General features: G+C 40.4%; 1 protein-coding gene across 1 annotated transcript; it reads left to right on the top strand.

Moving 5' to 3' along the window:
- TXNDC8 (thioredoxin domain containing 8) lies at window positions 1–24,452 on the top strand. Its single transcript, XM_004475674.2, has 5 exons — window positions 1–97; window positions 5,235–5,294; window positions 10,487–10,552; window positions 23,382–23,447; window positions 24,351–24,452. Exons 1-5 carry the CDS (start codon window positions 80–82, stop codon window positions 24,411–24,413), a joined length of 273 nt encoding a protein of 90 aa, XP_004475731.2. The 5' UTR covers window positions 1–79; the 3' UTR covers window positions 24,414–24,452.

Genomic DNA, 24,452 nt, shown 5'->3' on the forward strand with positions numbered 1-24,452 from the left:
CAAAACATTTTTGAAAGCTGCAGGATGCAATCTTGCGGTGATTGAATTTTCAGCAAAATGGTGTGGTCCTTGCAAAAGGATGTGTCCTATTATTCATGTAAGTATGGCCAACATCTACCTCACTTTTTTTTCTTTTTTTAAATTCTTTTGTTTGTTTTTCTGCCTCACATTTAGAGAAGGAATTTGAAGTCCCCAAGCATTTTCTCAGTAATTGTTAAAAGTTTGGCACTTATGAGCTATTATAGAGCCACCGTCTTTTGAAACATTCATGATTAACCTGAAGATAATATGCTGAGATATAATTAGTGAGTACACGTACCTGAAGATTAATTTTTGTGGATAGTTTTGCAAGAAATGTCAATATGTGAGCGAGTCCAGTTGTACAAATGAGTGGATCATTCATATAAGAATAAAGACATTTCAGGAAAGTTCTTAAGTTCAGAACTTTGAAATATTGGAACAGATTACCAATAAATATTTTAACTATATAAATACTACTCTAACAATACAAGAATAAACTGCCTCAATTCTTCAGCTCCATTATCTGAACAAACCATATTTCTTTCTTTCTTTTTTTTTTTTGGTTGTTGTTGCAAGACTATTTTACTGTGAACTCCCAAAAATTTCACTGCTATGACATACACCTAAAATTTTACTACATTTATCTCTATTCTCTGGTACGTATGTATTTTACTAAGGCCTTTATGGTTCTTGCTACTTCCTGATCACCAGCACAAGGCTCAATTAGCATAATATACTCAATGTAAAGGATTAAGCATATTTCTTTTTTTTGTCTATGTTCTCCCTTATAAAATGTTTTAGTAAAATAACCTACTTAGCTCTAATCCTATATTTATAAGCAGGTCTTTTTTTCATATACACATTTGTTTTTATGCAGTCTCCAAATTATAATTTTAACATCTACACAATGTCTTATCTAATTCATTTCCCTGTTATCCCATGCAAAAGTTTTCTTAATTATTTAATTACCTATTTAGGTATAATATGCTCCTTATTTAATTATTTATTTAGGTGTAACATGCTCCAGAAAGAGTCTCAGGGCATCTTCTTTTTATTTCTACTTATTATACAGAAGTTTTACATTTACTTATAGCAAATTTTTTTAGTTCTATTACTTCAAATCTAAAGAAACTTTGAGTTCTCTATATAACTGGAAATACTCTGGTTTGTTTTCAGGGAAGTTTCTAACATTTGAACTTTTTTGGCTTGAATCCTTGAATCCTTCTAAGATAATTCTAATTCAAACTGTAATTTTTAAAGCACACAAACTTTGACAATTAATTAAAGAAAGTTGTTTTCAATAAAGAAATTGGCTACAAGACATCTCAACATCCTTCCATACCTAAAATTCTTTCAATATCCAGAAGGCACATTTTAATATCTGAGAGATAGCCCCCTCCATTTTGGCACTCAAAACTTTAAGAGATCCTCCTGAACCTCTCCGAAGAAAGAGCCAATGTTAGGCTTCAGAAGTTTAACTACACTTAAATGACTGAAAGTCAAAGCTTATCCAATTCCATCTGCCAATAAGAGGCATTTTCATAAAGTGAAATGGAATCTCCAGCCTGGGAATGTTTCATGCTTCATATCTTCAGACCTCTCAGGGGGATGAAAACTCTGCTTCCAGGCTCCTGCAAAATACTTTAAGGTTCTGCTCTTCATCCCTACCCTTTTGGTTAGTTTATTTATTTATAATTAACCCTCCTCAAGTTATTCTAATTTGAATATGCCATCTGTTTTATGTTGGGATCCAGATGAATCCAAATATCATTTTTAAATAAACTATGCTATATACACACTGTGAAATTCTCTTCAGATGTTAAAAAGAACAAAGTAGAACCATATATAATGATGGAATTGTCTCCGGGAAAACATCTTATTAACACAGTATAGAACATGTTATATAGTATGATCCATACATGTAAAAAAAGATATATATGTCTGAACATATCTATTTTTCTGTATAAATATAAACATATACATTACATCTATCTACACGTATGCAGACAAAGGAGAGCAAAAGGATATATATCAAACAAGATTTTTCTGTGACAGGGAGTCAAAATTAGGGGATGATTGTGAATGGAATCATGATTGCTTTATTTTCTTGTAATGTTTGAACCTTTTGCAAGAGAATATGTATGTGTCTGATAAGTGTAATTTTTTTAAAAATTTGTAGTACATGAGGGGATTGGAGAAAAAACTTTAGTTACTGTAGGTCACTGTATCAGTCAATATCAAATCAGGAAACAAAACCTAAATTAGAAAGGAAAGGATTATACTGCAAAGAATTAAATGCTTATAACAAAGTCAATGGAAGACTGGGCAAAGGAGATCCAGAGTGGACCTCCATGACCAACTCACTCAGAACACCACAGACACAGCTACAGGGATTCTGCCTTTGTTGTAATAAGAAGGGAGGGGAGGTGGAGGCCCCCATGGAAAAACAAACCAACAGAGCAGTGTCACAGAGTCAGATCCAGAATCAGAAAACTTCCATGACCACAATTGCCTCTGGACACCTAGGAAACTGATGTCTGGACACCTGAACATTAAGTCTGGCTGCTGCTGCTGATGATGATGATGATGCCTTAAGAACAACAGTCTCTCAGTACCAATGATCTTGATTTCCAGAAGGAACATCCAAAGGAAAAATAGTAAAACAGCTTCTGTCTCACTTCTGCCTTCCAAATCTCACCTACATACATGTCATTGGAAAACCAAATTTACATCCAGAATTCTAGCTGCAAAGGAGTCCAAGCAATATTTTTTTCCTTCCCAGGTTCCACAGGATGGTGGACAGGAAGTTAGGTAAGCCAGTCTTAGGTAACCTTCACATCCCATTTGATCTTGGTCTTGAGGGCTAAAAGAAGGGGTCAGCAAACTTTTTCTATAAAGGGCCAGATAGTAAATTTTTGTTCAGTTCTGCGGTCCATATAATCTTTGTCATCACTTTTAAACTTTGATGTTATAGCACAAAAGCAGCCAATGACAATACCTAAATGAATGAGCAAGCTGTGTTCCAAAAGAAATTTTATTTACAGGAACAGGTGGCAGGCTCAATTTGGTCCATAGGTTATAGTTTGCTGATCCTGGGCTAAGAGGATCGTCAGCCATAGAACCCTTCTAAAAAGAGCCTTTCTGGCAGAGAAGAAGTTATAAACAGTTGATAAATGCATGGTATGACCATGGGGAGTCAAGTAGCCCTACAAGGCCAACCTATAATCTATACAATGGCAGAAAATAAGCCTCAGAAAGAAATTCTATACCATTAAGCATTAGGTCCCTCTTCCTGCCACCTCCCAGACCCTGATAACCTCAAATCTACTATCTGTCTCTATGAATTTGTTTATACTCAATATTTCATGTAAATTGGAATCATAATATTTGTCCTTTTGCATCTGGCTTATTTCACTAAACATAATGCTTCAAGATCATCCATGTTTGCCCCAGAGTTCTTGTGGACACCAATTTCCTGCCAGTATGAAATGCCACAAATCAAAATGAGCATCTTTTTCATCTAGAAAAGTACTCCAAAACTCCAAAGGCTTTATATTCATTATCCAGGAGTTCTCCTCATAATTTCACCATCTTGAGGGCCACCGAAGAAAGAACTTCCACTTTGGTCACAATCTGTGGACAAGACAACTTGGGAGAATTTCCTACAACAGAACTCTGTACCTGTCCACCTAACATCCCATGCCATGATTCTTCCTGCTTCTCCTTGGGAGCATGCCGCAGGGACAGTCCCACTGCTTTGTCTCCAGCTAGCCAAGCTCTGGACACCTCACACCTCCATCAGAGAGAAGTTCCATTTCAAACAGCTTACTGGAAAAATGCTTGTGCTATGATGTTAAACCAGCAAATCAAGACACTATCAGGTGTCCTTAAAATCTGAACACAGGAGAAACCCAGGAGCTGATGTTCACAGGCCACTGCTGCAACCACTGCATCCTTTACCTCCAAACTCATCACCAATGCCATTGTTACTGTTGCCATCAAAGACACTTCCAGAACAAACAGAAGCAGGGGCATTGCTTTGCCCCTCCTGCCTTTCATTCTCCAGCAGATGCTTCCCATTGGGAGAACCTAATTGGAAGTCAGCTTAAAAAAAGAGCCTGGAAAATACAGTTTCAATACATGCTAGAGCACAGAAGGATGGTGTTGTAGGTTGAATTGGGTTCCCAAAAAAGATATGTTAAGGGTGAACCCCCAGTATCTGTGAATGTGACCATATTTTTTGAAAACAGGATTCTTTATAGATGTAGTTAGTTAAGATTAAGATCGATCATACAGTATTAGGGTGAGCCCTAAAGCCAATGATTCATGTCCTTATAAGAAAACCATGTGAAAGCACAGGGAGAACGCTATGTGAAGAGAGAATTGCATATGGGAGGGCTGCATCTACAAGCCAAGGAACAGCAAGGATTGTCAACAACCAACAGAAGCTAAAAAGGGACAAGGGAGGATTCTTCCCTAGATTCTCTCCCTAGAGCCTTTTGAGGTAGCATGGACCTTCCTAACCTTTATCTCAGTTTTTGTCCTTATGAGCTGTGAGAAAACACATTTCTGTTGCTTTAAGCCACCCAGTTTGTGGTAATTTTTTATGGCAGCCCTGGGAAACTAAGATGGCGAAGGGCAGAAAGCAATTAGGCTAATGGCCTGCACAAATACGCTTATATTATCTTAGCCATACCCCGCCTTATACCACCAGCAGCAGCACCACCTCCCAAAAAGCCTGACAAAAGGAAAGGGTAAAGGCAGAGTCTGGGTATTTGGGTCAAAAAACTGTATCTTAAAGACCACTGAAGACAGACCCACCCATTCCACCCTCAGGAAGAGGCTACTTTCTCCCCCATACTGTATGGTAACTCTGGATCTTCCACATATATTTCCTTGTTCCTTCCAACCTTAAAACTCTAATCTTTAGTTTAACTCTTTATACTCTGGTTCTGCCATTGATCCTTGCTTGGCCTCGACACCATCTGGCACTTGACTTGGTATTTCAAGTTCTAGGCAGAAGTGAAATGCCAAAATTATACTTCACTCTCTTTAACAATCTTTTTATTTGTTTCTTGTGTTTGCCAAAGGTACTTCAATTGTTTTATTACTAACACTACTTTTTAATTTTAATTTAATCTTTCATTTTTTAATTTAAAAATTTTTATATTAACCCTAAGCTAATAGGGAACTTTCATTCTTTTATTTTGAAGGCAATGTCTCTGAAATATCGAAATGTATTATTTGCTAATGTGGATGTGGACGATTCTCCGGTAAGATAAAACCTTCAAAGTAGATGCTTAAAATCTAAATGCAATGCTATTGAGTAGCACTGTCCTCATGATTAAATAATCAACTTAAAATCAAGTAGAGAGTCACACTATTTTCTGATAAACTGTAGAGAACTCCCTTATAATGCTCTTGCATGTTTTGTATTACTATTAAAAACCATTTCACCAACCTGTGACCTCCCCCTCCCACGCCATAGCACACCCCACTTATCAATCCCAACATTCTCATGGCTTGCTCTGGGCTCTGCCCCAGCATTCTTTTCAGCAGAGATGCTCTAGGCAGCCAGTACCAATGGGTTGGAGTTAGACTCCAAGTGAAAAATACTTTTCACCCCCAAAATAGATTATGGATGAATTTCTAAAACCTCATTCAATGTTTTACAGACATTTTAGTTTACGTTGCTCTCCTCTTGTTGCATTTTATGCTTTTTGTGGAGTTAAGTATCACAAAGAATTCCAGGAAATCCTCCCCCTGCCAATCCCTGGAGACAATTGTGACCCCAACTCACCCCAAAATAATCAGTCTCAATTCCTTAGAGTGTGTCTTAGTAATATATACAATGTCTTGACAAAATTATTCTACCTAACATTTGTTTATTTATAATGAGGAAAAGTAACAAACGGTCTAGGTTGAATTTGAGCTTTAAAATGAGACAAAACTTGGTTGTTCTCTCAGCCCCACCCTTAAATGGTTTTTCGATCTCTTATTTAACTTATATAAGCTTCAGTTTCTTCATTTGTAGATCAGGGCAAGAATTTAATAGAAGATAAAATCCCATAAAATTCATGGCATTGTGCCTGGAAAATAAGGGAAGATCCATTTCTTTTTTTTTTTTTTTTTTTTTTTTAATTTTTTTATTTTTTATTGACTTTGTAATAATATTACATTAAAAATATATATGTGAGGTCCCATTCAACCCCACCCCCCCACCCCCCCTCTCCCCCCCCCCCAACAACACTCGTTCCCATCATCATGACACATCCATTGGATTTGGTAAGTACATCTTTGGCACCTCTGCACCTCATATACATTGGTTCACATCATGGCCCATACTCTCCTCTATTCCATCAAGTGGGCCCTGTGAGGATTTACAATGTCCGGTGATTACCTCTGAAGCACCATCCAGGGCAGCTCCATGTCCCGAAGACGCCTCCACCTCTCATCTCTTCCTGCCTTTCCCCATACCCTTTGTCCATTATGTCCACTTTTCCCAATCCAATGCCACCTCTTCTATGTGGACATTGGATTGGTTGTGTCCATTGCACCTCTATGTCAAGAGGAGGGTCAGATTCCACCTGGATGCTGGATGCAATCCTCCCATTTTCAGTTGTAATCACTCTAGGCTCCATGGTGTGGTGGTTGTCCTTCTTCAACTCCATCTTAGCTGAGTGTGGTAAGTCCAATAAATCAGATTGTAGGTGCTGGAGTCTGTTGAGGCTCAGGATCTGGCTATCACATTGTCAGTCCAGAGATTCAAATCCCCTAAATATATCTTAAACCCCAACATTAACTGCACCTCCAGCACATTAGCATGAAAGTCTTATGAAGGGAGATCCCATCTGAGTCCAGATTCATCACACATAAACACCATTTCCAAAGAGGGGCCATCTGCCCTGGTAGTTAACCCCATCGGCCATGACCATAACTCCCATGGGTCTCTTTAGCCCTCAAAGGAACCAATATCTGGGGGTTGTATCTGCTTTATCTGTCTCTCTGACTCTGCTCAGTTGTGCATGAGGGCAAACCTTCTGCCAGCCTCCAGACTCTTTTTTAGAAACTCGTAGCCATATAAACTCATTTCTCCTTTCCATTTCCCCCTTACTTTAGGTCAAACAGCATTTTAAAGTCATGGTATTTTATGTAGACATGGATATTCTGCTGAAGATCCATTTCTTTTTCTCCATTTGCATTACAGCTGTTCTTAAAGTGTGTCCATATTTAATTGCCCTTTAATCTAAATCATGACCTATAGTATTCAGAATACACATCAAAGGAAACGGACTTTGGCCCAGTGGTTAGGGCGTCTGTCTACCATATGGGAGGTCCGCGGTTCAAACCCCGGGCCTCTTCGACCCGTGTGGAGCTGGCCATGCGCAGTGCTGATGCGCGCAAGGAGTGCTGTGCCACGCAAGGGTGTCCCCCGCGTGGGGGAGCCCCCACGCACAAGGAGTGCACCCGTGAGGAAAGCCGCCCAGCGTGAAAAGAAAGAGCAGCCTGCCCAGGAATGGCGCCGCCCACACTTCCTGTGCCGCTGATGACAACAGAAGCGGACAAAGAAACAAGACGCAACAAATAGACACCAAGGACAGACAACCAGGGGAGGGGGGGAAATTAAATAAATAAATAAATAAATCTTTAAAAAAAAAAAAAAAAAAAGAATACACATCAAGGGTCATTATATCTTTGAGCCATCACCACAATCAACTTTCAAACATCTTATTCACCCTACAAAGAAACCCTGCACCCTTTAGCAGTCACCCCCAATTCCCTTCATTCCCCTGAGCAGCCCTAGGCAACCACTAATCTACTTTCTGCCTCTACAGATTGGTCAATACTGAACATTTCATATCAATGGTATCATACAATATATGCACTTTTGTGACTGGCCTCACTTATGTTTTCAAAGTTCATTCATTTTGAGCATATGCCAGTATTCCATTCATTTTTATGGCTAAATAATATTCCATTGACGGATATACCATATTTTGCTTATCCACTCTTCGGTTGATGGACATTTGGGTTCTTTCCATCTTGTGGCTATTGTGAATAGTGCTGCTGTGAGCATTTCTGTACAGGTTTTTGTTTGAATACTGTTTTCAATTCTTTGAGGGTATATACCTAGGAGTGGAATTGCTGGGTCATATGGTAACTCTATGTTTGACCTTGAAGGAACTGACAGACTGTTTTCCAAAGCCACTGCATCACTAATGTTTCTACCAGTAGTGCATGGGTTTCCAATTTCTCCACATCCTCACCAACACTTGTTATTATCTGACATTTTGGTTATAGCTCTTTGTCTTTTAAGGTGAAATAAAATGCACAATTTTCTTTCCTAATTTATTAGTTGTTGCCATTGCTGTGGTCATGAAAATTACAATTAAATTTGTACATGCATGTGTGTGTGTTGCAGAGGGGTGGGATTTAGTGCCAATAAAATGATAGGTGTGGGAGCAGATGTGACTCAAGCAGTTGAGCACCCACCTACCACATGGGAGGTCCCGGGTTCAGTTCCCAGTGCCTCCTGAAAAAGCAAAAGCCAACAACAAGCAAAACAAATTATAAAACCAACTCAGGGGAGCCAATGTGGCTCAGTGTTGGAGTGCTGGCTACCCACATACGAGGTTCCAGGTTCAATCCCCAGCCCCAGGTACCTAAAAAAAAGAAAAAAAAGGTGTATTAGAGAGAAGTCCAAGTCTGTTGATCCTGTGTTTGACTCCTAGACAAGATTTTTTTTAAAAAACCTGGCATTTTGAAGCAGATTGGAATGGGTTAAACAATTGGGATTCTGGCAGATTTTCTTGTCTGTTGGCTCCAAATCTTTTACAAACAAATAGGGATTAGGGTTTTTAAAAAAGAAATGTGTAAATCTTACATAAAATGCTTGCCCAAAATATCACTTATTTCTCAAATGTGCATCATTTCAGTTTGCCAAAGGGCCGATGCAAGATACCAAAAATGCATTGGTTTGTATAAAGATGATTTCTTGGGGTAAAAGTTTATAGTTCCAAAGCTATGAAAGTCCATGTTGATCCTGGCATGTTGCCATGTGAAGCAAGATGGCTGCCAATAGCTGCCCAGGTTTTAGCCTTCCCCACTGGGCTCACCCTTTCCTCTTGAGCTGCTCCATGGGCCCAGCCTCTTAGGGCTTCATGCTTAAGTGGTCCTGTAGTCCTCTCTCCTGGCCTAGGGCTTGTTTCTTTCCGGGCCTCCTATATCAGTCTAGACTGTTCCACTCTCTTCCCAAGTTCAGCTGTAAGCTATCAGGTAAATGGCTCATCTCTTCCTCAGCTCTTTGAGCCTCTCCTTTCTGTCACATGGCAAGATCAAAAAATGGCAGAGCTCTCTCTTCCCATGGCTGTCTGAGTGAGTCTTTTTCTGTGTTTCCATTTATATCAGATCCAGAAAGGGGACAGAGACTCTGCTTAAGTCACACCTCATGGATGTATTCCAATCGAAAGCCATAAAGCAGTTTTATCAAGTAATGTAATCAAAGACCTCTCAGCTAATTTAATGCAATCAAAGGTTGTCACACTCAGAGGAATAGATTAGTTTACAAACATAATCTTTCTCTTTTTGGGATTCATAAAATAATTCCAAACTGCAGTTGTGAAGGATACTTTACTCTTCCCTTGTTATTTTACAACTTGCTCTTTCCATACTAGGTTCTCTGGGGCCACTCCATAAGCTTTCATAGGGACTTGTAGAGTTTATTCAGCCTTTCAGCCTCCCTTCTTTGTCTCCACCTCATTCTCACACTCCTCTCCTGGAGCCCTGGAGTGGAAGAGCCTGGGAATGTTGGGAACAGCCATTTTCCATTAACAGAACTGGAGGCTTTGAGGGTATTGTCTTAGTTTTCTGTGCTGCCATAACCAATACCACAATCTGGGGAGATTAAAACAACAATTATTGTCTCACAGTTCTGGAAGTGAGAGGTCTGAAATCAAGGTACCAGGGGGCATGCTCCTCTGAAATCTATAGGAGAGAACTTTTTCTTGCCTCTTCTGGCTTCTGGTATTTGCCAGCAATTCATGATGTTCTTGGCTTGTAGACACAGCACTTTACTCCCACGGTACTTCACAAGGCCTTCTCTGTGTCTGTCAACTCTCCCCTTCTTGTGAGGACACAGGTCATATTGGATTAGGGTCCACTCTCCTCCAATATGACCTAATTTAATTCTATCTGCAATGACCCTATTCCCAAATAAGGTCACATTCACAGGTACTGAGAATTAGGGCTTCAACATAACTTTTGGGGGTGGGAGGGTGGGTGTGGGCAGACACAATTCAACTCATTACAGGTAGATCAGAAAAGTTTTTGCCAGGAGAGTCTGAAAAGGGTCCAGTCTCCCCAGGCTTTCAGACCCACCTCCTGAGAAGTCACCAAACAACATGCTTTTGGTACAGAGGGAGGACATCCTAAACTGTGACTCTATGTCATTTCTTTTCTTTTCCAGGAGTTGGCCGAAATGCGTAACATCAAAGCACTACCCACATTTCAGATGTTCAAGAAAGCCCAGATGGTATGTTTCCATGGTAACTGGAAGGGCTGAATTAGATTATATGACCTTTAGAGTCTTAGAAAAGTTCTAGGGTATCCTGGGTGGATGGGACAACTACATCTATTAATACTTAGCAATGCCATTCTTAATTTCTGAATTTTACATACTGGCTGGGGGCAGGGGTCATGTGTGAATTATGACAAATCCCCCACGCAGACCATCTGAGGTGTCCAAATCTAGAAAAATTATCCCTACCCTCAGGCAGAACCATCAAGAAAGGATCTTACAGAAAAGGACATGAGGGAATTCTCACATGGATTTATACAAGTTGTAACAACACCAGGGAAAATGTCAATCGAAAACAATCACGAAGCAATACAACAGAGTGGCTGAGCAGGCAGGCTCTGCATTCAGATCTCCACAGTTCAAAGACCAATTCTAACACTTCTTGACTGTGAGGACTTGAGCAATTTACTGAACCTCTTTGTCCTTTAGTTTTCCTACTTGTAAATGCAGGGATCATGAGTATCTCCCTCACAGGTGATTGTAAGAATTAAATGAATTAATATGACCAAAGTGCGTAGATCTATTCTCTCATCATTTAGTCTTCACCATGTTTAGTTGTTATTGTGAAAATATTAATGGAACAAGATATTTAAGAATGCTCATTGTATGATGAAACTAGTACATTCATATATTGCCAAGAACATTAATAATTGTGAATACCTTATAAAAGCTTTTGCAACACATTTAGGAGGAACAAATTGCTCATTCCCTTTCATACAACTAACCCATTCCTGGGAATTTTCCTACAGAAATACTTTAAGGAAAAATAAACAGCAAAGGGTATAATAATTTTAGCATTATTTCTAATTTTAAAAATGGAAACAATCTAATTGTCTCTTATTAGTAGAATGGCTAAGTGAATTATGAGGCACTTACCCTATGAAATAGTATGCAACTTGAAAGTGTTATAAAGAATATATGCAAAATACAAAATTTATGCTTAAACTTCTTCAATTCTGCAATATAAAGAATGAAAGCATTTGATATCCTAGCAGAAAATTTTATTTTTCGGTTTTTATAGATTTAAATGATTTTTCAAAAAGAGAAAACACTATAGATTCCCTTCCCTAACTTTTTACTTGAAAATCAAAACTATTTAATATATACACTCTGAACTTCCCCAAAGACAAGTCAAATTTTTTATGTATCATCTTTGACTATCTTTTCATTCCCTCCCATATCATAAAAGAGGATGATTCCTCCTTTGCAAATTGATTCCATCAATTGTACCTTTTTTTTTTTTTTTGGAGGTAGTGGGAATTGAACCCAGGACCTCGTATATGTAAAGCAGGCACTCAGTCACTAAACTATACCCACTCCCATTGTACCTTTATTTCATTCCCTCCCTTCTGCTCCAAGCTTCCATCCATTATCCTCTTTCAAACCTTTCATTTGGACACTCATTGTTCTTGCCAGCCAGCATCAATTCTCCATTCTCTGTTAACAGTACCCTGACTTTTTTTCAGGGATCCATGTCCTCCCCATTCTCGGTCCATGAGCTTCCTTGGGGCTCCATGTCCAGGTCTAGGCCAATCAGTGAACTCCATCCCCATCAGGAATGGGCCCTTCACTTCAGTCAAGCTGATTTAAGCCCAACCAGAGCTAATTCCAGGGCTCTGTTTAAGCATCTAGGTAAAAACCTCTTTTGATTTTATTGGATTTAAAGTTAGGACAATATGGAGCTGAAACCACCGCAGCTATCTTGCTACTACACGGAACCTAAAAGTGAAGCCACCGTACAGAGGAAAGGAGAGTCAAGTCAAGAGATACCATATCAATTGAACTTAGAGTCTATCCATGCCTAAAGCTTGAACTACCCCCATAGATTCTTCACTTATGTAACCTTTGGTTGGGTTTATTGTCCCTAGCAACCAAAAAATGTCTAGACAATGTATCCAATGTTCTCTCACGTTAAGGACATATTCTCCTTCATTTCATGGTTGAATTCTTGGAAGAGTGGAATATATTTATTGCATCTAAATCTCATTTCCCATACCTCCCTTCATTAGTTCTCTTAAAAATTACCAAGGATCATCCAGAACCTAATTTAAAATAGCCATTTCTCAATCCTTTTATTGCTTGGGTTCACAGAAGCACTGTTAACTCACAAGCTTCTATTCTTGAAAATTTCTCCTCTTTTGGCTTTTATCCTCAATCCCTCCCCAAGCTCTCCTCTGTCTTTTTTGTCTCCTGTTGTCCTAAATATGAGTGTTTCCTAAAGTGCTGTCTTCCCAGTATACCTTCTCTTCTTTAGCAATTTCATCCCTACTTTTAGTTGCAGTTGTATTAATAAATACCTTTTGTTTAGACAATTGCGATAGCTCCCTACGCCCAACTTAGTTCCATACTTCTGTTCTCTTCTCCAAATGGATCCCTGCACAGCTCTGTGTATGTCATTCCCCTAGTTAAAATTTGATGTCTCCCCTCTCCTTTGCCAAAATCAAGGCTAAGTCTGGTATTCAAATTTCTCCAAAAGTTGGGCTCAGTGTACTTTTCCAAGCCCTATTCTCCTTAACTCACATCTCAATTTCATGTATTTGTTCGTACTATTCCAAACATCTAGAGGATTTTATGTTGGATTTGAAGCCCCAACGCCTAGAAAAATCCCTGGTAGATAAAATCATGCATTATGTGTTTGATGAATGAGTGAGCAAATGAATGAATGAGTGAAAGCTGCTGTTTCTCTTGTACCACACTGCCAGCTCTGCTTCCCCTCCTGATTCTGTCCTCATATCAGTCTGACTCTGGGAAAGTATCTCTGCAGCTCAATAGTTTTCTGGTTTCCTCCCTTCTATATATGATATTGTTTGGTAGCTTGGTGGCTGTTGCCACTCAACAGTTTTTTCTCTCTTTTATGACTCAAAATTCTGTGTTCTCAACTGAACAAATTCATAGCTATTTGAGGAAAGGCTTGGCCCTGCTTGATATTTGTTCTGTGGGGAGGTAGAAGTACACTCAGAGGGATGGGATGAGGGGATTCTTATAAACAATCATTTCTTAGCTGGCACCTAAAGGGATGGATCTCTTCTGAAATGATCGGACAACATGCCTACAGTCTAGGGATAACAAAGGATCTCAAATTTGAATTTTCTGCCAGCAGTTCTTCAAAAACAAAACTAACTGAGTTAATGACCTAGGTCATTAAGCTGATTTAACTTCCTGTAGTCTGATTTCAAGGTCACTCAACAAACTTCTGATTAAAATATGGATACCCATGCCCCAAGAAGTTTTCTTGAGAACTGAATTTCTCATTGAATACTAATAATCTAGCATTGTCTTTATGGAGTTATCGTAAAAAAAAAAAAAAAAACTTGTTCAAAACCATTTACAATACACAAATGAGTCCTACTACCTCACTTTAGATATCAGTTGAAAACCTCCATAAAAGATTCCTAATTCTGGCTCCATTTGACAAAGTTTCATAATATTTTGCTTCATTCAATTAAAAAGATGGTGCTTCAGAGGTAATCACCGGACATTGTAAATCCTCACAGGGCCCACTTGATGGAATAGAGGAGAGTATGGGCCATGATGTGAACCAATGTATATGAGGTGCAGAGGTGCCCAAAGATGTACTTACCAAAACCAATGGATGTGTCATGATGATGGGAACGAGTGTTGTTGGGGGGGGGGGAGAGGGGGGGTGGGGGGGGTGGGGTTGAATGGGACCTCACATATATATTTTTAATGTAATATTATTACAAAGTCAATAAAAAATAAAAAAATTAAAAAATTTAAAAAAAAAAAAAGATAAGGGCCAGGGAGGCGGAGGTGGCTCAGGTGATTGAGCTCCTGTCTACCATACGGGAGGCCTCAGGTTTGATTCCCAGGTGCTCCTGGAGAAGGCAAGCTGGCCCATGCTGATGCAGAGAGCTGAGAGAAGACAGTGAGTGCAAACAACAAGGCGGGGGGTGGGGGAATAAATAAATAAAGTAAAATAAATAAATCTTCAGGAAAAAAAAGATAAGAGCCGATGTAAAGGGGGGAAGGGAATCCTAAGGAAGCCCCTATTACCTTTTTGGTATCTTTTACCTCTTTTGGTATCTGAGCAGCACATTGGGACTTCTGCAGGGCCCCCACTTCTACCACTGTAGCCAGAGCTGCAGTCAAAGCACAACACTCTAAAATTCCCCCAGGTTTACCTGACAGTGATCTTCACAGGAAAATCACTGACACCAGGTAAAAGACCTGTTCATTTCTTCCTCTTTCAATAGACCTGACCAGAAATGTTCCCACTGACATCCACTGCTTTCTTGGGGATAGAGAAAACTAAATTCACATCTTCAAGATCATCTCCATAAATATGCTCCTCTTTTTCATCTGAGATAGTCCAACTGCAAAATGACTTATTGGAGCAGTTAAGTACTATTTATCTAGATTAAAAAAAAACAAAAAACCTAGCGTACAATTTCTATTAAGGGTTGTTATAAGAAATGTCTTCACATTTCTGGTAAAACATCTAAAATTCTGGCCAAGAGCCAGTGTCCATTATACCCTTTACAAATGTACATGACATAAAAAGCTTTATGGTAATTCCCCCTACTACAAGTCCAGGAGAATATTTGCCTCTCCTGAAAATAGGGTCTGCTTCTTTGCATTAGGGTCAGAAGAGTTAAGGAATCCCTTGGGTTTCTCTTTTTCCATTGCTGCCAAGAACCTCAGCATTCCTTCCTGTGCTTAAAGACAGTAGCCCCCCCACCTTTTATCCTCCACTTCCCAGCATTCACTAGCTGCCATCTCCATACTGCATCAATCTTTAGCAATTGGATTCTTTTGTTTCACTCTTTTTTCTAGTTCATTTCACTTAGTTTCAAAGTATATAGACGATAAATAGAATAAATTTTTTAAAACTACTAAAACTAATGAAGCTTTATAACCATGACCCAGGGCTATGATGGATAATGGGCCATTGCCCAGCTACACAGTAATTTTGTTGGAGTTTTCAGGCAAAGGAAAGCCAAAGAAAATTCCAGGTAAAAAGATGGGCTTGTCCCTTCCTGTTATAATCCTCGATATATTTTTTGTATCTAGGATACCACAGCATATTTAGGAAGATTAATTGTGGTAAACAAATGCATCCCTATGGCATCTTCCAGATGCACAACCAGGATATTACACATTATTCTGTTATAAATGGTTTATAAATTTGATATTATAGACCCTCTTAAATCTGACAGAGGCTATAAACTCTCTCTCTCTAGAAAAAATGTACATATGCACATCAATAAAAATTTCCATGTCATATACTAGGGAGTTTACAGAACATCTGGGTTCCATCAATGGACCCCCGAGGACAGGAACTTTGGTTCCAGCCCCACACTTGGTGCATGTGTATGGAGAAGGAGAGAGAAAAAGAAGCCAAGACTTAGCAAGCCTTGGCCACCTGCTGAACTATGGGCCAGCCATCAAGAGTTAGTTCCATTTTTCACTTGTAATTATAATAAATTGGATTCCCAAAGCACTTAGGGCAACTAAGAAGAGTGATGGGATAAGGGTACATAGATGCCAATAAATGAATTATTCAGAAATGGATAATGCAGGAGACCCCACCCACTGGACTGAGTTCTCTTCTATTAAGTGAGAGGAGACTCTTGCCCTTATGCTTAAGAGGTGGAGTGCTGCCACTGAGGCATGGCAGTCATGTATAGCAAGCACTTTCCTTAAAGTAGTACAGAGATTAAGAGTCCCAAGCGAGCAACACTGTGGTGTGCTGGGAAATGGAAAAGATTCAAACCAAAGGTCATATGCTCAGTGTCTTTAAGGGTCAGGCAGTGACAATAGGATGAGAGAATGGGAAATGAGGGGGATGGTGGTCTCTGGAGATTGAATGACTCCCCAAAGGCCCCCGATTCAGCTTCACAAAAAACAGTCCTTGACCCACCTCGTCTCCCCAGCCTCCTCCACCCCCCACCAAAAGGAACATCTACAGCTATATTTTTGTTATCTCTGGAATCAGATAACTGTAGGTTGAATCTCAGGTTTTCCTCTTCTTTGTGGGTGACCTTGGGAATGTACCATGACCACCTTGAGGCTCAGTTTCCTTCTCTGTGAAGTAGGGACTATATTGCCTGTCTTTGAATGGTTGCCATGGGAATTTGTGACAATGCATATAACGTGCCCAGCATAGGACCTAGTGCATACTATAAAATGCAACTTTTAATAGATTTCCAGGATCTAGCTGTGTGTTCATCTCCTTGAAAATTTATAACAAAACAAGAATTAAAGGTTATGAAATCCCTCTAAAACCCTTTGAATAACTACAATATCCATTTAGAGTTAAGTCATCTTAGCATTCTGGAGTTATCTACCCAAAGATACTCGACCTGCTAAGGACTGTGTTCAACACAGAGGGGTTTTGCTTGAGAAAAATAAACACAAAAACCTCATATGGTCTGCAGAGCTCTGAAGGGCTCTGATCCCTAATAGAGGTCACATTTCAACCCTATAAGGTACTGATTCATTCTTTGGCAGAGATTAATTTGGGGACAAGAACTATGTGAGCTGGAGAGAAAAACAGAGAAGTGTAGCAAGAACAAGAATCCCAGCTTCCCTACTTGACAATTGTTAAAGACACTGCTCTTGGCTTCAGCAAGGGAAAGATGGTACCTCTTCTCCAGGGCAGGGATTAGGGTGCGGCAGGTGAGGCAAGGTTATGCAAGTACAGGGTCAAATTCTGTCTTTATTTTTAAAATTTGCTATTTTGTTCATCACGGATTTCTTTGCTTTAGATTTTATTTCTAGTTAATATTTATTAAAATATTAACTCTCTTGATTACTGAGTCTTTTGGCTCCCCCTAAAAGTTTGCACCTCTGAGTTTTAAATGATTGAATATAGGAGCATTTCCTTGGGTGATTCACCAAAGGACTCACAAGACTCAATAGTAAGTTACACTTATAACTAAGATATGGAGGATATGGGACAAAAGTAGCAGGAATAGATATGCCTGGCTGGAGTCAAGAAAGGTCCAGTACAGGCTTTTGATGCCCTTCCTTGTTTGAGGCCCATCAGGAGCACTCTCTGATAGTGAACTTCAGGTTCATGAGTAGAATGTCTCTTCCAAGGAACACAAGTGTGAGTCCTGGGTCCAAGGCTTTCCTGTGGGACAGCTGGTCACGTACACATATCTCACTATACAACTATTGATACACAACCAGCCATGACAGCTGAAACTCAAGACCCCAACAGTGAAACCAGTTGTACATCATCAAATGGATGTTTATGCAAAGCAACTTGCTAAGCCAATAGGGCCTAGTCTATTCCTCCAGGTATCTATGACAAAAATCATTATTCACTGGGGAGTGGATGTGGCTCAAGTAGTTGGGCACCCATCTCCAACATGGAAGATCCCAGATTCAGTTCTCAGTGCCTCCTAAAGAAGACAAGCAGATGCAATGAGCTGATGCAGTGAGCTGATACAACAAGCAGGAAGCAGATGTGGTTCAAGTGGTAGGGCACCCGCCTCCCACATGGGAGTTCCTGGGTTCAGTTCCAATGTCTCCTAAAGAAGACAAGCAGACAATGAGTGAGCAGAGACAACAAGCAGAGACAATAAGCAAACACAACAAGCAAAGAAAATGAGCAGACACAATGAGCAGGCAGCAAGCAGACAATGAGCAGACACATGAGAGAGCCATCTCAGGGGTAGGGGAAAAAATCATTAATCACTACCACAAGGAACACTTGGATGGCCACATTCCCAGAGCAGGCCAAGGATCAATCACGGTTTCCTTGGAGACAGGCCAGGAGGAGCACCAAGACCTGCTGTCTTACATCTTTTTTCACAAGGAGACATGTAGAATATCAAAAGATCAGCTTTCTCACAAGCAGTGCTTGTGATAAATTATGCTAATTGAAGAACATGCCTTAGACCCATGTCAACAGACTTCCTACTATTCCCTTGAAGCCAAGACTTTGGGGTGACCCAACTGTGGAAGCCTCTGGGACTACTGAGAAGAAACTTACCTGTGCAGGTGAAAGAGATACCACAACTACGGAGCTCCAAAAGTGGGGAGAGAGGGAAGTGGACTTGGCTCAACTGATGGGGCATCCGCCTACCACATGGGACGTCAAGAGTTCAAACCCAGGGCCTCCTGACCCATGTGGTGAGCTGGCCCACGTGCAGTGCTGATGTGTGCAAGGAGTGCCGTGCCATGCAGGGGTGTCCCCCGCATAGGGGAGCCCCACGTGCAAGGAGTGCCCCCATAAGGAGAGCTGCCCCACGCAAAAGAAAGTCCAGTCTGCCCAGGAATGGTGCCACACACAAGGAGAGCTGATGCAGCAAGATGACTCAACAAAAAGAGACACAGATTCCTGGTGCTGCTGACAAGAATACAAGCGGACACAGAAGAACACACAGCAAATGGACACAGAGAGCAGACAACTGGGGAGGGGGGAATAAGTAAAAATAAATCTTAAAAAAAAAGTGGTGAGAGAGAGTGATGGCATTCCAGAAAGATGTGCTTCCCAGAAAAAGAACAGCAGTGGAAGGAGAGCATAACTGTCCCTTGAGCAGAAAACCTCCCAAGAGGGAGAGGATAGAGGTAAGCTAGCCCCTAAAGTGGGGGAGAAGTAAGTAAGGATATATGAAACAGGCCTATTCCCACTACTGGGCAGTTGAATGTATTTTCCACTGAAAACATGAAGAGGTGGTTACACCATTGCAGAGAATGGCCCTCAAAACGACTTTTGTGCCTGAGAACAAAGTTGCATCCCAGACTTAGAGTGGCGGAGAGGATGACATCTCCTCTGGACAGAGTCTGAAATCACTTTTCCTGTTCTCAGTGCAACAAGATAAATCCCACATTAGACTCACACCTCTTTCAACCCTTCCAGGGAAAGTCACGCTGCACCGAGCACCTAGCTCTCCAGCAGCTTTTTTGTGTCTGCAAAACAGTTTCACTTGATGGCATAGAAGGGGATTGGCATCGTATGACCCAAGGGCCAAATCCAATCCTCCACCAGTTTTTGTAAATAAAGTCTTCCTGGAACACTCCCATGTGCCTTTGTTTACATACTGCCTGTTGCTGTTTGAACTACAGTGGCAAATTTGAGTGGTTGCACCAGAGGCTGGACGGTTTACAAAGCTTAAAATAGTCATTAACTGACCCTTTACAGAAAAACTTTGTCAGCCCCTATAATAGAAGAAGAAAAGTTGTTTATGCCATCAACGCTGAAAGAATAAGATATGTAGACAGAGTTTCTAAATCAGCTACAAGGGAAAAAAGTAAATTCATATTTTACTGAAATTTCACTATTAGAGCTGGTTTAGCAGAAGGCCAGTACAGAAAAAAAAAAAAAATACATTGCTTTTACATGCTCTTTTCTTGAATTCAAGTGCACACGGATGCAAGCTGTTTGAAACAGACTAAGAGGCCCTGCCTTCTTGAATTAACTTAGCTCAGTTCCACAAACCTTAATTGAGCTCCTCCTGTCTGCAAGGTCCACCCAAGGTATTGTGCAAAGGTAAAGGGGAAGTGTGCACATACCTGCGGTGTGAGGCAGGTGGTGCTGGGGAAGGGATGGGGTGGGGGTAGGAGACTAGAATCAGAAAGAAGGACTAAGTTGGCCCAGTGGATAGGGCATTTGCCTACCCCATGGGAGGCCCATGGTTCAAACCCCGGGCCTCCTTGATCCATGTGCAGCTGGCCCATGTGCAGTGCTGATGCGTGCAAGCAGTGCCGTGCCACGCAGGGGTGTCCCCAGCATAGGGGAGCCCCACACGCAAGGAGTGCGCCCAGTAAGGAGAACCACCCAGCACGAAAGAAAGTGTGGCCTGTCCAGGAATGGTGCCGCACACACGGAGAGCTGACTCAGCAAGATGACGCAACTAAAAGAAACACAAATTCCCATGCCGCTGACAACAGAAGCAAACAAAGAAGACGCAGCAAATAGACCCAGAGAACAGACTACCGGGGTGGGGAGGGGAGAAAAATAAATAAATAAATAAATCTTTTAAAAAAAGAGAGAGAAAGAGGGACTAAGAGGGGATCAGCAACCCCTCACCCTGACCACCTCTGAACAGAAGACTGTGGCACTTGAGAAGTTTTCTTGTTAGACATTTCTTTTCGATCTTATTCATACCATCAAGACATTAGCAAACCTTCATGAAGAAGGAAAAGAAAAACATCAGCCTTGTCTATGCAAATAATATTTTACAAATTGTGAAGGTATATTGTACATAGGGACATTTCTACAGCCATCTCCAAAAGTGTCTTTTGTTTGTAGCTTGTTTGAGTGTTGTTATTTTGTTTTTCATTCAGTACAAATGTTTGGGAAACTGATGGGATTTCACACAGCTGGTCCAAATGCAAGTTCAGTGTTCACTCAACCAAACTGTACATCAACTGGCGTAACCAAAGCACCAAGGCATTTTATGACAATTATCCTATGAACTTATCATTACTATGACTCTGTAATTTACACACTCAGAAGTCCACCTGTTCACAGGGGGCTGCAGGAGGCCCCTGTCTCCTGCCCCTTTGCCCCAGTAACAATAATACAATAGGTATTTTGTAGGTGATTGGAATGTCTTTGACATCAAAAGCTACCTCTAGTTGAAGGTAGTGATGGGTAAATGGGGGTTCATTTTATTATTCTCTCTGTTCTTATGTATGTCCAAAAATGTCCCTAATAAATATTCCTTTAAAAATCGACTGTTAGGCAGAGGTGTTCTGTTTTGCACAGAACAGTCACCACATGCCCCACTGGTCTCAGCAAACTGGAGCTTATAGTTTTCATTAGCAGTCACTACAAGGGCAGCAGCGGTATATGAAACAGACCTTGAGAAGAGGGAAGTAAACACTGCTTCTTAGGAGCGTGCCTTTGAGAGGCACAGCCGAGCATTCCGTTAAAATGGGGAAACTCTCTGGGCAGGAATTAAACGCTGGTTGCCTTGAACATCTCAACAAAAGAAAGCTACCTGTGATAAGCGCTGGTCAGGAAGCTGCCCCGCATTCATTAACTACGTTTGTTGAGGTCCTGCGTGCAAAGCCCAGTTCTAGGCAGGGGACACAAATGTAATATTTACCTTTGGCAAACTGGACAATGAAAGAGTAAAACCAGGTTACAGCTAGTCCCTGAGACTCAACTCATTACCCAGAATCTTGGACCCAGATTTCATTGCCCAAAACTCAGCCGAACTCAACTCACTTCTGACCTAAAATCATTCACAGAGCATCTATAAATGTACCATTGGGGGTTAGATACCCCAAATGAAAAGAGAAAAAAAAGATACAGTGCCTAGCCTCAGTCCAATGGGGAAGACAGGTGCCAACTCAAGGACTTCATAGCAGAATGCACAGGGAACTGTGGGATCATAGAGAAGGGGCTCAGGAAAGTCTTCATAAGCTCAGTCTTGGAGGATGGTTAAAAGCAGGCAAGTGAGCAAAAATGGGAAGAAGCACAGGGTAATGAAATAGCATGGGTGTAGGTCAGGAATTGTTAGGATAATCATACAATATAGTGCAAAATATCACTACATATTGTTTTACCCCATCTGTACAAAATAGAAAGAAATACAAATAAATTCGAAAGACGGAAACAGAACAGCAACTATGTACAGCAGGGGAAGCCTAGAGAAATGGAGACATGATTAAATTAAGGGGTAGAGCTTTTTTGGTCTGTCTTTTATTAATTGTTGTTTATTATCATTATTGTTGGAATAATGAAAATGCTCTAATAACGACTGAAGTAATGAATGCACAATTATGCAATTGTGCAAAATACCATTGATGATACTTGGGATGGATTGTATGCTTCATTAATATATATCAATACAGTTGATTAAAAAAATATATCACTAGAATATGAACTCGGTGAGGGTGGAAATTTCACCTGCTTTTTTCACAATATGTCTGAATCATAGTAAGCACACCATAAGAACTTGTCAGATGACTAAGTGAATAAGTGAATCCAGCTATAAAGTGTTGCTGGAGTTCAAAGTTCATGGTACAGAGTAGCAGGAGAGGAAGACAGTAAATCAAGGAGACCTCACAAGAAGTTTGTATTTTATGGTGATGAAGAAACATTGAAGAGTTTTACAAAGAAGGATGGCATGATTGGATTTATGTTTGTAGCAATTTGACTTCAGAGAAGAGAAGGGACTTAAGAGGCACAAAACTGGACACAGAGAGAGGCATAGGGCTGTTGCCATGTCCAAAATCCATAGAACTAGGTGACAAATCTGATGACAGCTCTAGACAGCCAGAATGGCTAACATGAAAATACTGGCAAGACAGAACCAGAACACTTATCCTCTGCTGGTAACTACTGTACAATGCTGAAAATGAATGTATGGCCACTTCACAGATAAATCTTACAAATTTAATGCTGAGCAAAAGAAACCCTACACAGAAGAATTCCTAAAGACTTTCATTTATAGAAGTCCAAAGACAGGCAAAACGAATTTATGGTGAAGAATTCAGAGTAGGGGTTAGCACTGGGAATAAGGCAGTGACTGGGAAGGAGGAGTCTGGGTACTGGTAAAGATCTAAATCTTGATCTGGGTCTAGTTGCACAGGTGTGTTTTCTTTGTCAGAATTAAGATCTATGCAAAATCAGGTCATTCATGGGTCCAAGCCTTACCTATGCTCCTGGCATTGTCTTGGTACCTCCTGTAGCCTCAGATTTCCTAGAGGATTATCAAGCTCCCTTCCTGCCCCAGTTGCCACCTGGCACTTACGAAAGAGACACTTTTGCAATTCCAAGGCCAAGAGAACTATTTAGAAGAGATGATTACAGACCAGGCAACCCAGATAAATCATGCAATTCTGCACCCACACTTAGGTAACCTTACTGTCAAGACTCAAAAGAGCAATTTGCTGTTGTAGAAGTGGATTCGAGGACGAGAAGGTAAGTGAAATGGGGTCAAGATGGAGTATTAAGTCTAGGTTTACTTCCCAGGAATAGAGTGAACCATGATGCACATGGGCGGAACTCAGATGCCAAACACTCCTGCCTGGGGAAGTGGAGTCATTGTTTGTGGGGACAGTTTCTGCTCCACAGCATTGAAGTTAGTCCTGACCTTGTCCATCCTTGCCCCAAGGTCCTCACACCATCCCCTGAAATCGTCACCTAACCTCAGCCCCAGTTTACCCTCTCTCTGCCTTCTCTCCAACCACCTAGTGCAATTGGTGCTAAAGTAATCATGAGTACTAAGGGTCTCTAACTTCCGCATTTCATTAATTTATGAGATTATTTGAAAGAAGCACTATTATTTTATATGCTACTAAGAAAAAACATTGCTAATTAAAATATAATACACCATCTACTGTACAATGCACCCTGACACAGAGATGTTAAAATTTGAAAAATTGTGCTTATTAGAATCAATTATAATATAGTCACCCAGGCAGAATCCAAGGAATGGGAAATTACATGCTGTTTGATTTTAGGAAATCATGTATATAAATTAACAAGCCCTTGATTCCAATGTATAAAAGAACTGAGAAGTTTTCAGTGATTGAGTTTCTTCGCCATGATATGAGTTAGATCTTAGATTAGATGAGTATTATGAGGAATTATAGCAACCTGGCAGAAACTATCTTAGATAAGTAATTTTGAAAGTGTGTCAAATAATTAAAATACCATTTCGATAAGCCTGCTTAGTGTTTAATGTGTGTTTTTATATTTATTCAAAGTATCATGCAGATGATAAAAGCGAGTAATTTTACAGTCTGGAACAAAACTCAAATCCTCAATATCGTTGCAATACCTGAACCAACAGACATTTCACCTTCGTGTATTTGTGAACAGGTTTTTGAATTGTGTGGAGCTGATCCTGAAAAACTGGAAGGGAAGATTCGGGAACTAATGTAAGGTTACTTCCAAAGAAAAATACATTCGCCAAATTTTAAA

This window comes from Dasypus novemcinctus, chromosome 8, assembly GCF_030445035.2.
Source record: "Dasypus novemcinctus isolate mDasNov1 chromosome 8, mDasNov1.1.hap2, whole genome shotgun sequence".
Lineage (NCBI taxonomy): Eukaryota > Metazoa > Chordata > Mammalia > Cingulata > Dasypodidae > Dasypus > Dasypus novemcinctus.